The sequence below is a fragment of the Bufo gargarizans genome, chromosome 7 (genome assembly GCF_014858855.1).
Source record: "Bufo gargarizans isolate SCDJY-AF-19 chromosome 7, ASM1485885v1, whole genome shotgun sequence".
Classification (NCBI taxonomy): domain Eukaryota; kingdom Metazoa; phylum Chordata; class Amphibia; order Anura; family Bufonidae; genus Bufo; species Bufo gargarizans.
The window spans coordinates 191,548,503-191,562,461 of record NC_058086.1 but is presented as its reverse complement, the minus strand read 5'-3'; the positions used below and the strand labels follow the sequence as shown (position 1 = coordinate 191,562,461).

The following is a 13,959-nucleotide window of genomic DNA, read 5'->3' as shown; positions in this document are numbered from 1 at the left end:
CTCCCAACTCCATGACGTCAGGGGGAGAGAAGAATTCGGCAAACAGAATTTTGTGCCCATGCCTTTCGTTCTCCGAGGAGACAAGCCACTGCCAGAAGTGTCCGGCAGTAGCTCTCTCCTGTATGGTGGAGTCAGGAGAGATAGCTGGGAGCCAGAGGATGATTAGATCAACATCTACTGAATGTGTATGGCCACTTTAAGGGTCCAGTCTGGTTGTAGACGTCATTATTTGCATATGTTTGCTTGTAAATCCACCACCGAACAGTCAATTCAATTATATTTATACATGAAACCATCTTGATCCTACAGCAGTATCATAAAGTAGGGACAGTAAGGCCACATCCTATGACCTACTGGTTGGTCTACTGCCGACAATACATTTCATCTAGACATGCCAGTTCAGAGATTTGGAGCCATCTGCCCCATGTATACTCAATACATTCCTCAAAGCCACCGGATTTTGCCCTGCCATAAACATTTATTAAAACCAAAGTCGAAATTTGATAAAAATAAGTTTATCGTATTGTATAATGAATTAAACAGAGTCGTCTCTATAAATGAAAAGATCAATGGAATTGCTCATTTGGGTTCACAAAAGTAGTAAATACAAATTACATAGTAAAATTAAAAAAAATCTACCCAAATAGCAGATTATAACAAAATGTTGTGTATGGATAAGACCAGAGTGAAAGGAAATCTCACGAGTGACACTGTGATGTATAAATGGAATGCATGGTGTTTTGGTACGGCGGTCTACCAGAAACAGTGATACGCGAAGGCGGTGAATCGACTTAAATAAGGTGTGTGCAAAGAAGGTAAGTGGCCACCCCATTTTCAAAATGGCAGTTACAAAAGGGATGAAACTTGTGAAGAGACACAGTGGGGTTAAGAACGACTTTAAAAACTTTTTTTTTTTTTTTACGAGTTATGTATAGCAAAAAAAGAAAAAAAAACAAGGTCTTAAGTCGGGAATGTCGTCTTGCTGGGCTTTGCCATGTTCTAGAGCGGTATAGGCAGTAACACTGATCGTATAGTGCAAACTAGATAAAATTGAGTTTTCACTGTGTGAAATGAACAGAGGTGCAAATGCTCAGTAGGATACCATTAAGACATAAAATGGCAAAAAATAAATATCAAAACTTTTATCAGTGTAAAAAAGTAATTGGGTTATTGTATAACCTATAGTCTGGCAAATAAAAGGCCTCGATAAGTCCACTTTGTCTTGAGAAGGTCAGAAGTTTTTTTTTTTTCCTTTTAACAAATGTAGTGCCTTTCTCTTGGGTCTCTTTAAACAAGAGACTCCATGCTCTGTGAAGGGTCCGATTCGTCGCTGATCAAAATGGCTCCATTTTTGTCCAATGCCATGAGGCCGCTGCCGTTTTCCTTTGTACTGACGAGACTGAGCATTGCTTTGTAGAGGAACTGGTACTGCTCCTGTGTACAAAATGCAAAATGAAATGGGGTAAACCAAAACATTCAAGGGGTCAGATATTCAAAATGCAGCATTTAAAAGGGATTGAACCGCAAAATATATTCTACAGTTTTCAAACCAGCTCCTGGATCTGAATACTTTTGTAATTGCAAGTAATAAAAAAAATTGTATAGCCACTGAGTTATTTACTGAAATCTATCTGTAGAGCGCCACCTGCTGTTTGCTCTTTTTCTAATATCTCTGTCCTTCTCACTGAGATGGAAGCACATGCTCAGTTGCATTCTTCAACTGCCACCTGCTGCAGTAGAAAGGGCGTGCCCCCTAAGTCTACCACAGCAATTGGAGCAATGAATGGGTAGATATTTTGACAAGGTGACAATCTTTTTTCTTTAAAGGCTATGTACACCTTCGGAGGCAATTTTTTTTATGGTTGCATGTTACTCATTTTTGGCTAAAAATAATTTTTTCAATTGGCCTTTATTAAAAGTATTGAGCAGTTCTGTCACACGGGGTTGTTTGTCTAGCTGTGCGACTGGTACTTTGACTTTGTGCCGGTCATCTAACAACCCTCATCTCTAAACTACTCAGAGGTCATAAACGCATATTAAGGCTACTTTCACACTCGCGTTTGGTGCAGATCCGTCATGGATCTGCACAAACGCATCCATTTAGATAATACAACCGTCTGCATCCGTTCAGAACGGATCCGTTTGTGTTATCTTTAACATAGCCAAGACTGATCCGTCTTGAACACCACTGAAAGTCAATGGGGACGGATCCGTTTTCAATTACACCATATAGTGCGAGTGAAAACGGATCCGTCCCCATTGACTAAGGCTACTTTCACACTGGCGTTTTGGCTTTCCGTTTCTGAGATCCGTTCAGGGCTTTCACAAGCGGTCCAAAACGGATAATTTTTGCCCAAATGCATTCTGAATGGAAAAGGATCCGCTCAGAATGCATCAGTTTGCCTCCGTTCCGTCTCCATTCCGCTGACGAAACTGAGCCAAACGTGACACAATATGGTGCAATAGAAAACGGATCCGTCACACATTGACTTTTAGTGGTGTTCAAGACGGATCAGTCTTGGCTATGTTAAAGATAATACAAACTGATCCATTCTGAACGGATGCAGACGGTTGTATTATCTGAACGGATGCAATTGTGCAGATCCATGACAGATCCGCACCAAACGCGAGTGTTAAAGTAGTCTTACATTGTGTGTCAGGACGGATCAGTTTGGCTCAGTTTCGTCAGACGGACACCAAAACGCTGCAAGCAAGGTGTCCGCCTCCAGAGCGGAATGGAGACTGAACGGAGCCAAACTGATGCATTCTGAGCGGATCCTTTTCCATTCAGAATGCATTTGGGCGAAACTGATCCGTTTTGGACCGCGTGTGAGAGCCCTGAACGGATCTCACAAATGGAAACCAAAACGCCAGTGTGAAAGTAGCCTAAGCCACATTCTTATCAGGAAGATAAAGATTGAGCTGTATTGAGTGTTTATAATGTCAGAGAGCAAAGATCCCCAGATGATGGAAAAGACAGGTAATCCACAGGCAGGTCTACAGAATGTCTGGTATGTACAAAAAAAAAGACGCAATTTTTTATAAAGACCAATTAAATATTATAATTTTTTTGCAAAATGAGTACAATACAATAATAAAAAAAAATGGACCCCAAAGGTGTACATAGCCTTTAACCCTTTAAGGAGTTTTCTTTTTTTTTTGCGTTTTTGTTTTGCGCTCCCTTCATTCCCGGAGCCATAACTTTTTTATTTGTCAGTTCAAATAGCCATATGAGGGCTTGTTTTCTGCGGGACAAGTTGTACTTTCCAACGCCATCATTTAATATTGCATATAATGTAGTGGGAAGCAGTAAAAAAATATTCCAAATGGGGTTCGATGTGTGATAAAACTGACCGGTTACTTTTATTCTACAGGTCAGTACGAAGCCGGCGATACCTTATATGTATAGTTTTTCTTGCGTTTTGATAGTGATAAAAAAATTAAAAAATAAAAATTAAAAAATCTGTTATTTTTTTGTCGTCATACTTTTACTCCTATAACTTTTTTGTAATTATGTGTATGGAGCTGTGTGGGGGCTCATTTATTGCGGGGCGATCTGAACTTTTCATTGATACCATTCTGGGGTGTGTATGACTTTTTGATCACTTTTTATTAAATTTTCTTGTAGAAAATGAAGCAACCAAAAATGGCAAATTGGCCATTTGGACGCTTTTTTCCATTTTGCCGTTTGCCATATGGGAAATATAATTTTTTTACATTTTTATACTATGGGTGTTTTCGCACATCGCGATGTGATGTGTATTTTTTTTTATTTATTTTTTTGGGGGGGGGGGGAGGGGAAGGGGGGTGATTTGAATTTTTATGTTTATTTTTTTTACACTTTTTTATATAGGGAACTATAACATGCAATCATCTAATTGCTATTATCATAGACTCCAATGCACTTGCATTGGAATCTATAATGATTTTACTACTCTCCTATAGAGCCCCATTACAGGCAAGGGCTCCATAGGAAATACTATGCAGCAGCCTCCTGTCATTCATAAAGACAGGAGCTGCTGCATACATGCTCCGGCTTCTCCGATCGCCACACGGAGGAGCCAGAGCACCACCGAAAGTGTGCACTTTTGGTTTTAAGTGCGCTCAGATGCCGTGGTCATGACTGACCACAGCATCTGAGGGGGTTAAATGTCTGCGATCGCCATTACTGATGGTTGCGAACATGAGCCATGGGTGTCTGCTAAAATAAGTGTCACACCTGTGACAGGTGGTAGAAGATCTGAAAGACTGGCTGCACGTCAGTGATCTGACAGCTTCTTTTGGTTTCACTTTGTCTATGTGTTGCTGCGAAGTCTACACCTCCTTTTCAGGTGTAGATCATGTGACCATTACTACTCCCTTCTTAGTCTGGCTTTACCCATCACTCCTTGCAGTTGATAGCTCATTCTGGTTGTGGATCGTTTGGTGTCTGGATCTCGGCTCAGTTCCTGCTTTCCATTTACCCGGAGTTAAGTGTATTTCCTTTTTGTATTGTGTTTATTTCCCTGTCTCTTGGTACCAGACCTGAGGCAGACTCTTGTTCATTCAGCTGGGAAGGACCAGGTCGTCTGTGGCCCAATCACTATCTTCAGGGCCTTCTACGGTGAGCCAGGCTTAGGTTCCTGCGGATGAACATTCCTACCATCGGGGTCTGTTCATTCTGTTAGCAGTCAGGGCTCGGGTTGGGATTTATTAGGTTGTGACCTTTCCCTAGTTTGCAGGCCTGGTACCTTCTCTCCCTCCCTGGAGTTCCCCTACCACACCACGCCGTGACAATAAGCAGGAGGCCACCCGCGGCAATGGCGCATCTTTAAACACCCGCCCAGCGCCATACATGTACAGGTTAAGCTTTTCCCAATGCAGGCATTTTTCCTTTTTTGAGTTTTTGTTTTTTACCCTTTGCCTTCCAAAAGCTATAACTTTTTTATGTTTCTGTTCACATAGCTGGATGAGGGCTTGATATTTTTAGGGATAAGTTGTATTCCATATGATGCATTGGGAAGAGAGAAAGTAATAGTAATGAGGTGGTATTGGGAAAAAAAACAAATTGCGCCATAATTTCATTTTTATGACATTCACTGTGTGGTACAAATGACACTGCTGGCAGATATCTGCTGAAAAAAAAGTGGAAAGAGGTTTCCCGTATGATTTTGGGGGTCCCAGAGATCATATATTTATCACTTAATCACGATTAGGACCCCTGCTAAGGTTAAGTCATCAATATGAAATTCTTGCATAATCCCTTTAAGTATATTCATAAAATATATAATATCTGTACAGGGGATATCTTGTAGCCCATCCCTTGACGTTTTATTATAATTTTAATAATGAAAATGAACATTTTTTATTTTCACTAATATATTTCAAAACCCAAAAGGCACTTACAATATCTGTGAATACTCCGGGTCTCATTAAGTTTATCATCTTGGCCACCTGGTAAACATCGACAGCATTTTCATTCTCTAGCTGTTGGGACAAAGTGGAGAGTGCGCAGAGAGTTCCGGCAGAAACGGCGCCAAACCTGAAGCAGAAAAAATATTCTTAGCACCTGTGAGACTCCCAGAGATCTGTGTCTGAAAACAGAAGCCAAATTATCGGTTTTATGTACAAAGTGTGACTAGACGCACACAAGTCAGATCTCCTAGAATAAACATTGGGTATAGTAAAAAACAACGTTGTGGATCACAGGAGTGTTGCACACAAAATGTATGGACATCTTTAGCATGTTATATATATATATATATATATATATATATATATATATATATATTATTATATTTACCATCACCTGAATATTACTGTAACAATCCCCCTAGTTAAACAGATTTATATTATGGTGCCTGTAGACGTCTATAGGATCTAGTCCCCCATATGTCATAGGTTCGGCCATGTTCCATCAGATGCCAAATTGTGGAGATAATCCCATAACAGGGTGCTGTACAGAGCACCATGGTGCAGTACAAAAAGGGTCTACTGCTCTGGAGTTATAAAACTTTGAAGTACTCCAAACAGCTCAAAATTTAAGGATATCCCATAGAGAGGACATCTGAGGCAATTCCTGATGCAGTGACAGGTATTCTATAACTTGTTCAATACTGAGAAAGATCTTCATCACTGGTTGGTGCTACTTGAGCACCGAAGTTGAGAAACAATTAAGATATTTGTAAAAGATTGCACCCACTTAAGGGCCTCTTATGGGAGCTGCCCGTTTCAGAGGCCATGTTGTTTGTGCCATTATACCTAGAATGTCTATGTAAGGCATCTTTAAAGAGGCTGTCCCATCTGCAAATTTTTGGCATATCGATAGCAAATGTCAAATGTTCGATAGGTAAGGGTTTCTCCTATGGCACCTGCTCCTATCTCAAGGACTAGGCTCAACGTGAATGAAGAGTATGCTTGCACATGAGCAGCATCCTCTCAGTTCACTAATGTGGGACTTCCAAAAATAACCAAGCTATCAGTTATTTTCGGAAGTCCCATACCAGTAAATGGAGTATACGTGGCTGGCTCTCTGTTCACATTGAGGCCCCATTCTTGAGATAGGAGCAATATTGCCAAAAATGTCTAGATGGAAATAATCTTTTTTAGGGGTATTTTCACCCGAGGAAACTGCCTCTACCTTTACATTTCAGCCACAGAGATGCAATGTAGCACTTAACGGTGACTGTTCAAATAAATGTTCATCCAAGTTCCAGGTCTTATGTAAAAGACCCTCCTCTAAAAAACCCATGTTCCCTAATATGTTCCTATATCGATAGTGGTTGCCTTCATGAAACCACCGCTTTAATATGTCCTGATGTAAATTTACCACTTAAACTGAAGTTATTCCAACATTTTCTAAATTTCTCCTCAGTAGCTAACATTCAGCACTAATTATAATTAAGAGAGTTGAGTCGAAGCTGTTTCCTTAACATCTTATTCTGTCACAACAGTCTGATTATCCAATTAGTCCAGTTGCGAATGTCCATGTCTAATTATTGACCCTGACTTGGTTATGCTATCTGTATCCAGCTTCTCATTTGTGTCTGTCACGTTTCATATGGTGAAAACTTATAATCAAAAGTAACATGGGGTTAATGAGGTCAAGGATACCTTTTACATGGCTTTGTCCAGGCTGTTAACAACTGGTTCTCCGAAGAGCCTCACAGACATTGCAGTGAGACTACAAGGAATGTCTTATTGCCAGGATGGAAGACAAAATTACTACCTCTCAACAGCAATTAAAAAAAATAATGCCTTTAAAGTTGTGTCAAAGCTAAAGTAACAATCTCAACAATCAAGTTTATTTTCAATAGGGCCACAAGAACTTGTTCACAGTTGTAACCACAAGACTGTGACTCCATGGTTCTAGTGAACCAAACATGGACCACCACAAAGTGATCTAAATTTGGTTCAATTATATTGAGGGAGGTCCACCTTGTGATGGCATGTTTGCTGGCCAGACTGGACTACAACATAGGCAAAGGAAGAAATCTCTCTGGGGCCTCCACCATTTAGAAGGATCCACCATCCTCTACGGACTTCAAAAAGTCTACTCTAAAAAACCTTCAAGTCATCTTAAATGTATAGCATGGACAGACGCAGAAAATTGAACCATTGCCACCACTATTATTCCTAGGATTATACATCACTGTTTATATGTTCATTTACAGCAGTAAATCAAGCCCATTATTATAGTTGGCTTCATTTCCAATGAAATAATACAATAAAAAAAAAAAAAGAGTTGAGTAGAATTTTTGGGAACTTTAAGCTGGAAAAAGTTTTGTTAATTACTTTATTTAATACACTTAAGGCTTTCTTCTCTTCAGAAAACAAATGGTTCTGGCTCATCCTTTAGAAAACTACATTAGATTCGCATTTGTCCAAGTTAAGAACATGACATTTGCATGGAAATGGCCCAAATAATTTTTAAGTACGGGATGCCTGCAATCTGGCAACATATGGTGGAAGGCTAATGACTTGCAAATTTTTTCAAGAAGAATCTGATAACCTCAAACTACAAACAAATTAAGGCACAAATCATCAAATTAATACAGCTGCTTCTTGGCATTTCAGGATTCATATTTCTGAAAGTAATTTGTGGATGTAATTATTCCCGGGTTTTTAAATTGTAAATTTATAGCAATTTTTACTCCGAAAAGAAGGGAGGGGGAAAAAAAAAACTAATTTTCAGCTACATTTCCTTTAGTGATAATTAGGAAAAAGGACTGTAGTTAATGTGCATCATGGATGGAAGACAGTTAAGATTGATGATAAATATGCCAGGGAGCCCATTTTATGATAAGTTACACAATTATTGCAGATGATGATAAAATATTTTTTTAAAATTACATTTTTTTTTAAAGAAACGCTTGGCAAAAATTAAATTAAACTTTTCTTTAAGACATTGTAAGTTCTTTATTAACACAAAGGCACAACTTTAATTAAAATAAAATAAAGTATAATAGGTTTGTCAGAATTAGGATATTGTTCCTAATTACCCCCTTTACTTTCTGTTTGCGACAGATATATTCTCCCTGTGAGTTGTATATGGAAGTCTTAGGTCCTCTTCTCATTGTGTTTCAGCCTTCCATCTGAGGTATATGTTAAGAGTATTTTCCAACATATACCTCCAAAGGAGGTATTTATTGAATGCCTCTGTATGTAGTAGTATACCTACCCTACTAATCTATTCCACACACCAAATAAAGTATATCAAAGCATTGCAGCTAATTAAATGCCAAAAGGATATTCTTCTGGCACCCATTCAGTCATCAAGGCCCTAAGGATATACTGTGCCGAGTGTATGAATTGGGAGCTTTCCTGGTGCCCACACTGAATGTACAACACAGATGCAGTATGAACAAAGCTCTACTGGACTACACCCCCTCCTCCCAACAGACAGAGCCAAGAAGACTAGGAACCTTTGCCCTTAAAATCCACTTTTACAATGACTGGTTTGTCCTGCCAACTGCTGGTCATGACAACTAAGACTGTGGTAACAAATTGGACCAAGCTGCATTCAGGAACTCATAGTTAGGAGTGAACTGTGTGTCTGGTAAAAACCTGAAGGTGCCATGGTGCTCCACAATACTCCAATGCCCCTTTGTTCTCCAACCTGGGTTAAGACTCAGACCAAAATGTTTCACCAATATTTAAAAATCTAAAACCCCTTTTTATGGAATTTGTCTTTATTTGTACCACCAAACGGTTAGCAATACACCGAAAGAATGTAAGCAGCAACTGCACTGTAGATACTTACTCATCATGCACAATAGTAGGTCCATCTCGTGTTAGAGCTTCTTCTTTTATCACATTGATTAGTTCAAAAGAACTGCTTATTGGAGCATCTGGGTTCGGCCATTTTGGACACTGAAAGTGACGAACCTCCAAAACGTAATCATCCTGCAAAAAGGAAAGATACTAATTATTGAGCCTTGTCTTTCCTACTTCTTTGAACCAGCTTGCCAGAAGTCGAGAATAAAGCCTCATTCACACGTCTCCATGCTTAAATCCATGAAAAGGTGGACAGTGATACCTTTATGAAAATGTCCGTGTTGGGTCTGTTTTTTGCTGTCCGTATGTCATCCATGTTTCATGGACACTGCACAGCTCGAAAATAATTTTCAAAGCATCTATTCCAAATAATAGACTATAAAGGGGGAGATGGATGTGTGAACACGGACAAAATAGAGTAAGCTTCCGTGCTAAATACACGGACCGTGGTAAAAAAAATCATGTGTGAACACACACATTAAAATGAATGGGTACGTGTGCTGTCTGTGGAGAAAACGTACGTGGAACATTGACGTGTAAATGAGGCTTAACTGTAAGACAGGTGTGTCCTTACAGTACCTTTTCTGTTGGCATCGACATATCCTGAGATTAGTGGTCCAAAAACAAAAAACCCTGATCATAGCGAGTAACGCAGACTTTTTTTTTTTACTTCAAAACTGGTCTTCTACCTCCATCATTTTGGGATATGTTGAGCTAAGAGGAAAAGTATTGGACACATCTGTATGGACTGTGATGTAGCATCACACTGACTTCTCATGGTTTCCCTAAAATTGGAGGCATACAGAGGGCCAGGCTAGGTCCATAGCAGACTGGGCATCCTAGTATGGATTTGTTCAACTTTGATCCATACATGTACCCATGTATATTAGGCTTTAGATCGAGACCGAGGCTGGCAATAGGTTTCAAGGGTGTTTCTATCCTAGTCTGTAAGGTTGAAAAAAGACATCCATCCAGTTCATCCTGTTAAAGCTGATCCACAGGTAGATGACAGTTCATAAACAGAGATTTCTATATTTCTTTAGTGCCGAGAATAAAACAATGCAACTTTTTTTTCATTTACCTGTGTGGCTTCAAGGATAAAATCGTGGATGATTATTTGCTCCTCATTAGAGAGACACAGCCGGTCTTTGCTGATCAGGGTCACAGTAAAGGCCTCACAGTTCATAGATTCTTCACGACTCGGCCAATAGACAAACTCGTCTTCAGTCTGAGAAAAAAACTAAAATCATTAAATTGAACATATAAATCAAAAATGTTGCTAAAGCTACACTATCATAGAGATCTGAAGCAATGTTTACATTCCCACCAACTGTGTAATGTCTGGAGTGTGCCGGGGAGCGATGTATCGGACACTTTGCACCTAAAACATTCTGTTCTTGATAATTAGAAGTTCTGCCCTTTTCTCGTAGAAAAAGAAAGAACTTAATTTCTTGCAACGGCAAACTCCCCTCCTTCAAATTAGCTTCAGAAACAAGCTGAATTATTCATTAGGCATGGAAAACAAGATCACAATCCTTGACCGATGACATTAAAAAGTACATCTGACAGATGTTCTATTTCCAAGCAATTTGGTGTTCATTAAATACATTTAAGAAACACAAGACGGAGTTAACCCATCGCACTGAGAGGATGGAAGCAGCAAAAAACCATCTTTATTTACCAGGAGAAAGAAGAAAATGTGGAAATGTTATAGATGGTTAGTGGTTTCACAAAGAAGAATTAAGAGCATGGTATTTGTTTGGGGTTCCTCAGAGGTTCCTGGACTAAAATGCTAGGGATGAGAGCCCGAATAATTGTCTATTATATTTTATTAGGTGAATTGGGCTTAATGGTGGCCTTTATTCTGACTGCGCCCCTATGCTTTTCTGATTGAGGATGGAAAGTACCAAATCATGCCCCCTGCAATTAGGGATGGGTGTAGCCTGAGGAAAGTTCTGGGGTCACTAGCTACTAGAAGATCAGCAGTCACTCAAGAAAGCCTTCAAAATTATGTATAAACCAGATCAGCACATAAACTGCCTTTTATTCATTTCAATGGGAGTCAGCAGGTGCTTCTTTTTTACACGTGTAAAAAAAAAAAAGCAGTGTGTAAAAAAAAAAAAGGCAGCATGCCCTATCTTGGTGCAGAATCCACACCAGTTTTCCCCTTTGTAATTAATAGGAAGGAGAAAAATATACATTAAAAAACACGTCTGATTTTGAAGCAGAAAAATCTGCTTGGATTCAGCGCTGATTTTTTTACACGTGTATTTTAGAAATCAGCCGTGTCAACTGACCCTTAGATGTAGCAGCGCTAAAGTTGTCATTTAACGGTTTGGGAATGTGTTACTCTTTCAGAATAATGTAGTATTACTTAGAAAGGGATTCAGAACTGGCAGCCATACCTGGAATATAAATCCTGAAGAGGTCCAAAAGCCCCTCTTAAAAGTGGCACATAGTAGATGTGGCACAATGGCACATAGCGATATGCCCCCATTGTCTGAGATGAGGCAACCCCTAAGCTATGCTTCTGCCTGCAGTCCTCTATCTGTCTAGGTCAGGGTTTCTGAACTCCGGTCCTCGGGACCCACCTACCGGTCAGGATTTGAAAATATCCCACAGAATGAATACCTGTGGCAAGTCCTGATGCATGGACACTAATTATATCACTTGCTCAATACTAAGGAAATCCTAAAAACATGACCGGTAGGTGGGTCCCGAGGACCGGAGTTGAGAAACCCTGGTCTAGGTGTATATCCAGCTTCAAGTACAAACATGGACCTGTGCAGGCAATAAAGTGATATGGATGTGTTCCCCTCAACACTACATGTATGACCAGATGATCTGAAACGCATTAGTGCAAAATTGCAATAGCTCAGATCTCTCTAGGAACCCCGACAGAACAAATCTGGGGGACATGGAAAGCACGAGGTTAGTTCCAGCTTCAGTGCCCCCATCTTTATGATGGATCCATTAAAAGCATGGAAATAGATAACACATTCAAAACGTGTTAACTTTCAAAGGATCCATCTCAAAAGATATAGCTTTTATGCTGCATTATTGTGTGCAGATCCTCTTTAGGTGTAAATGACCATTTAAGCTCCATGACTGCATGCTCCTCATGAAGGACATCTTTACTATATTTCCCCTACTTATTGCTATTTTGTGTATTTTACCACTTTCTACAGCTATTACTGCAGCTGCTTCTCTTACAAGTGGCTACAGAGACTTAAGTATTCTGTGTCACAAACAAACCTCTTGTGAAAATGGGGTTTATTTGGTCTTCAAGGATTCTACATAAACCTACAGTAGAATTCTGGTCCCAGGTGCTCAGGATGGGGCTTTTTTGTATTTCACACCCTGAGAGCATTTAATCGGCATCAGTGATTTTTACCTCCTTTACGGGATTATCCGGCCGCGGTAAGAGCAGGAATTGCTGTGTTGAGTTAATCTAGAACAATCGTCCAAGTGATTTCACATTAATGTCGTCTCCCCATATTCCTATTAAAAGGTCATCTGCTCGTACTTTAAGCAAGACTCCATTGAACACCTATTACACGCACTTAATTGCAGTTCATGACTAGAAGACGCTTGTAATGCTCACTGTGGGGCACTAAGAGCATTTTATGCAGGGTTTAATTTCGGTTAAATAGACCTACACATGGAAAGTGCCTCCGTGATATTTAGCGGTTTATGCATCTCCAGCCGAACACCTGGAATTTACTCAAGTACTTGTTTAAGGAATTCAAAAAATGAACGGATCAAAAGATTAAAAAACAGTGTGTAACAACGACACTAACGGGGAGGGACAGGGTGCCTTTATTATATAGGTCTAAATAAACTCTGAGCCCACCAGCTAGGATATGCCATCAATGTCTTATAGGTGTGGGTCCTACCTCTGGGATCCACTCCTATCTCGAGAACAGGGTCCCCAAAGTATACAGAGAGCAGCCACGCATGCACAGCTACCCTTCTTTCACTGCTATGGAAGTTCTGAAAATGGCTGAGCCCCGACATGGCTATTTCCAGTAGTCCCATTAGTGGTGAATGGAGCGGCGGGCGCACTTGCACAGGGTGCTCTCCATGCACCGCTATGGGACTTCCAAAAATAGCAGAGCTCACTTTGCTATTTTCGGAACTCCCGTAGCAATGAATGGAGAGCACCCGGGTCATGATGTGCTCTCCTTCACTTCAGGGGCCCTGTTTAGTAGATACTAGCAGTGTGCCATCAATGTCTGAGATGGACATACCCATTTAGTAAGAAGTGGGAAGGATCCTATCCTCGCAGCATATCCCATCACGTGTCTGGATGGTAATGGTCTAACAATGACAAACCCATTCAAGAAAGTGGGGTAAATATCAGTGGAGCTAAATAGGCAGTCAGCCAAATTTTCCAGGACACTACTGTAGTTTCTAACTAGGGGCATTCGAGCAAACGAGGTGCTGCTCAGCCCCCAACTCTGAAGAAACAAATAACTGCCCACCACCAAATGGGTTCTGCCAATTAAACAGCTCTCAATTTTGGTCACTAATAAAGGTGTGGGTAGCTAGTTATGTCAACATGCCCTACCATGCATCTGGAAGGGCTGGTTTATTACTGACAACCCTATTCAAGAAAATGGGGATAACATCTGCGTGGTCAACTGGGCAGTCATCCAGATTTCCCATGTTACTGCTGTAGTTTCGGGCTGGGGGCATCGGTTT

At 40.2% G+C, this 13,959-nt stretch overlaps 1 protein-coding gene across 2 annotated transcripts in view; it reads right to left on the bottom strand.

Moving 5' to 3' along the window:
- Positions 1 to 499: 499 nt before the first annotated feature.
- The window catches only part of PTPRG (protein tyrosine phosphatase receptor type G), a 470,827-nt gene continuing 457,367 nt past the window's right edge, over positions 500 to 13,959 (bottom strand). For both annotated transcript variants that reach the window (XM_044300597.1, XM_044300598.1), the window contains 4 exons: positions 10,337 to 10,483; positions 9,242 to 9,384; positions 5,386 to 5,521; positions 500 to 1,434 (listed from right to left, as the gene is read on the bottom strand). In XM_044300597.1, coding sequence (XP_044156532.1) covers positions 1,288 to 1,434; positions 5,386 to 5,521; positions 9,242 to 9,384; positions 10,337 to 10,483 — 573 coding nt within the window. In that variant the 3' untranslated portion in view covers positions 500 to 1,287. The remainder of the gene's footprint in view (positions 1,435 to 5,385; positions 5,522 to 9,241; positions 9,385 to 10,336; positions 10,484 to 13,959) is intronic.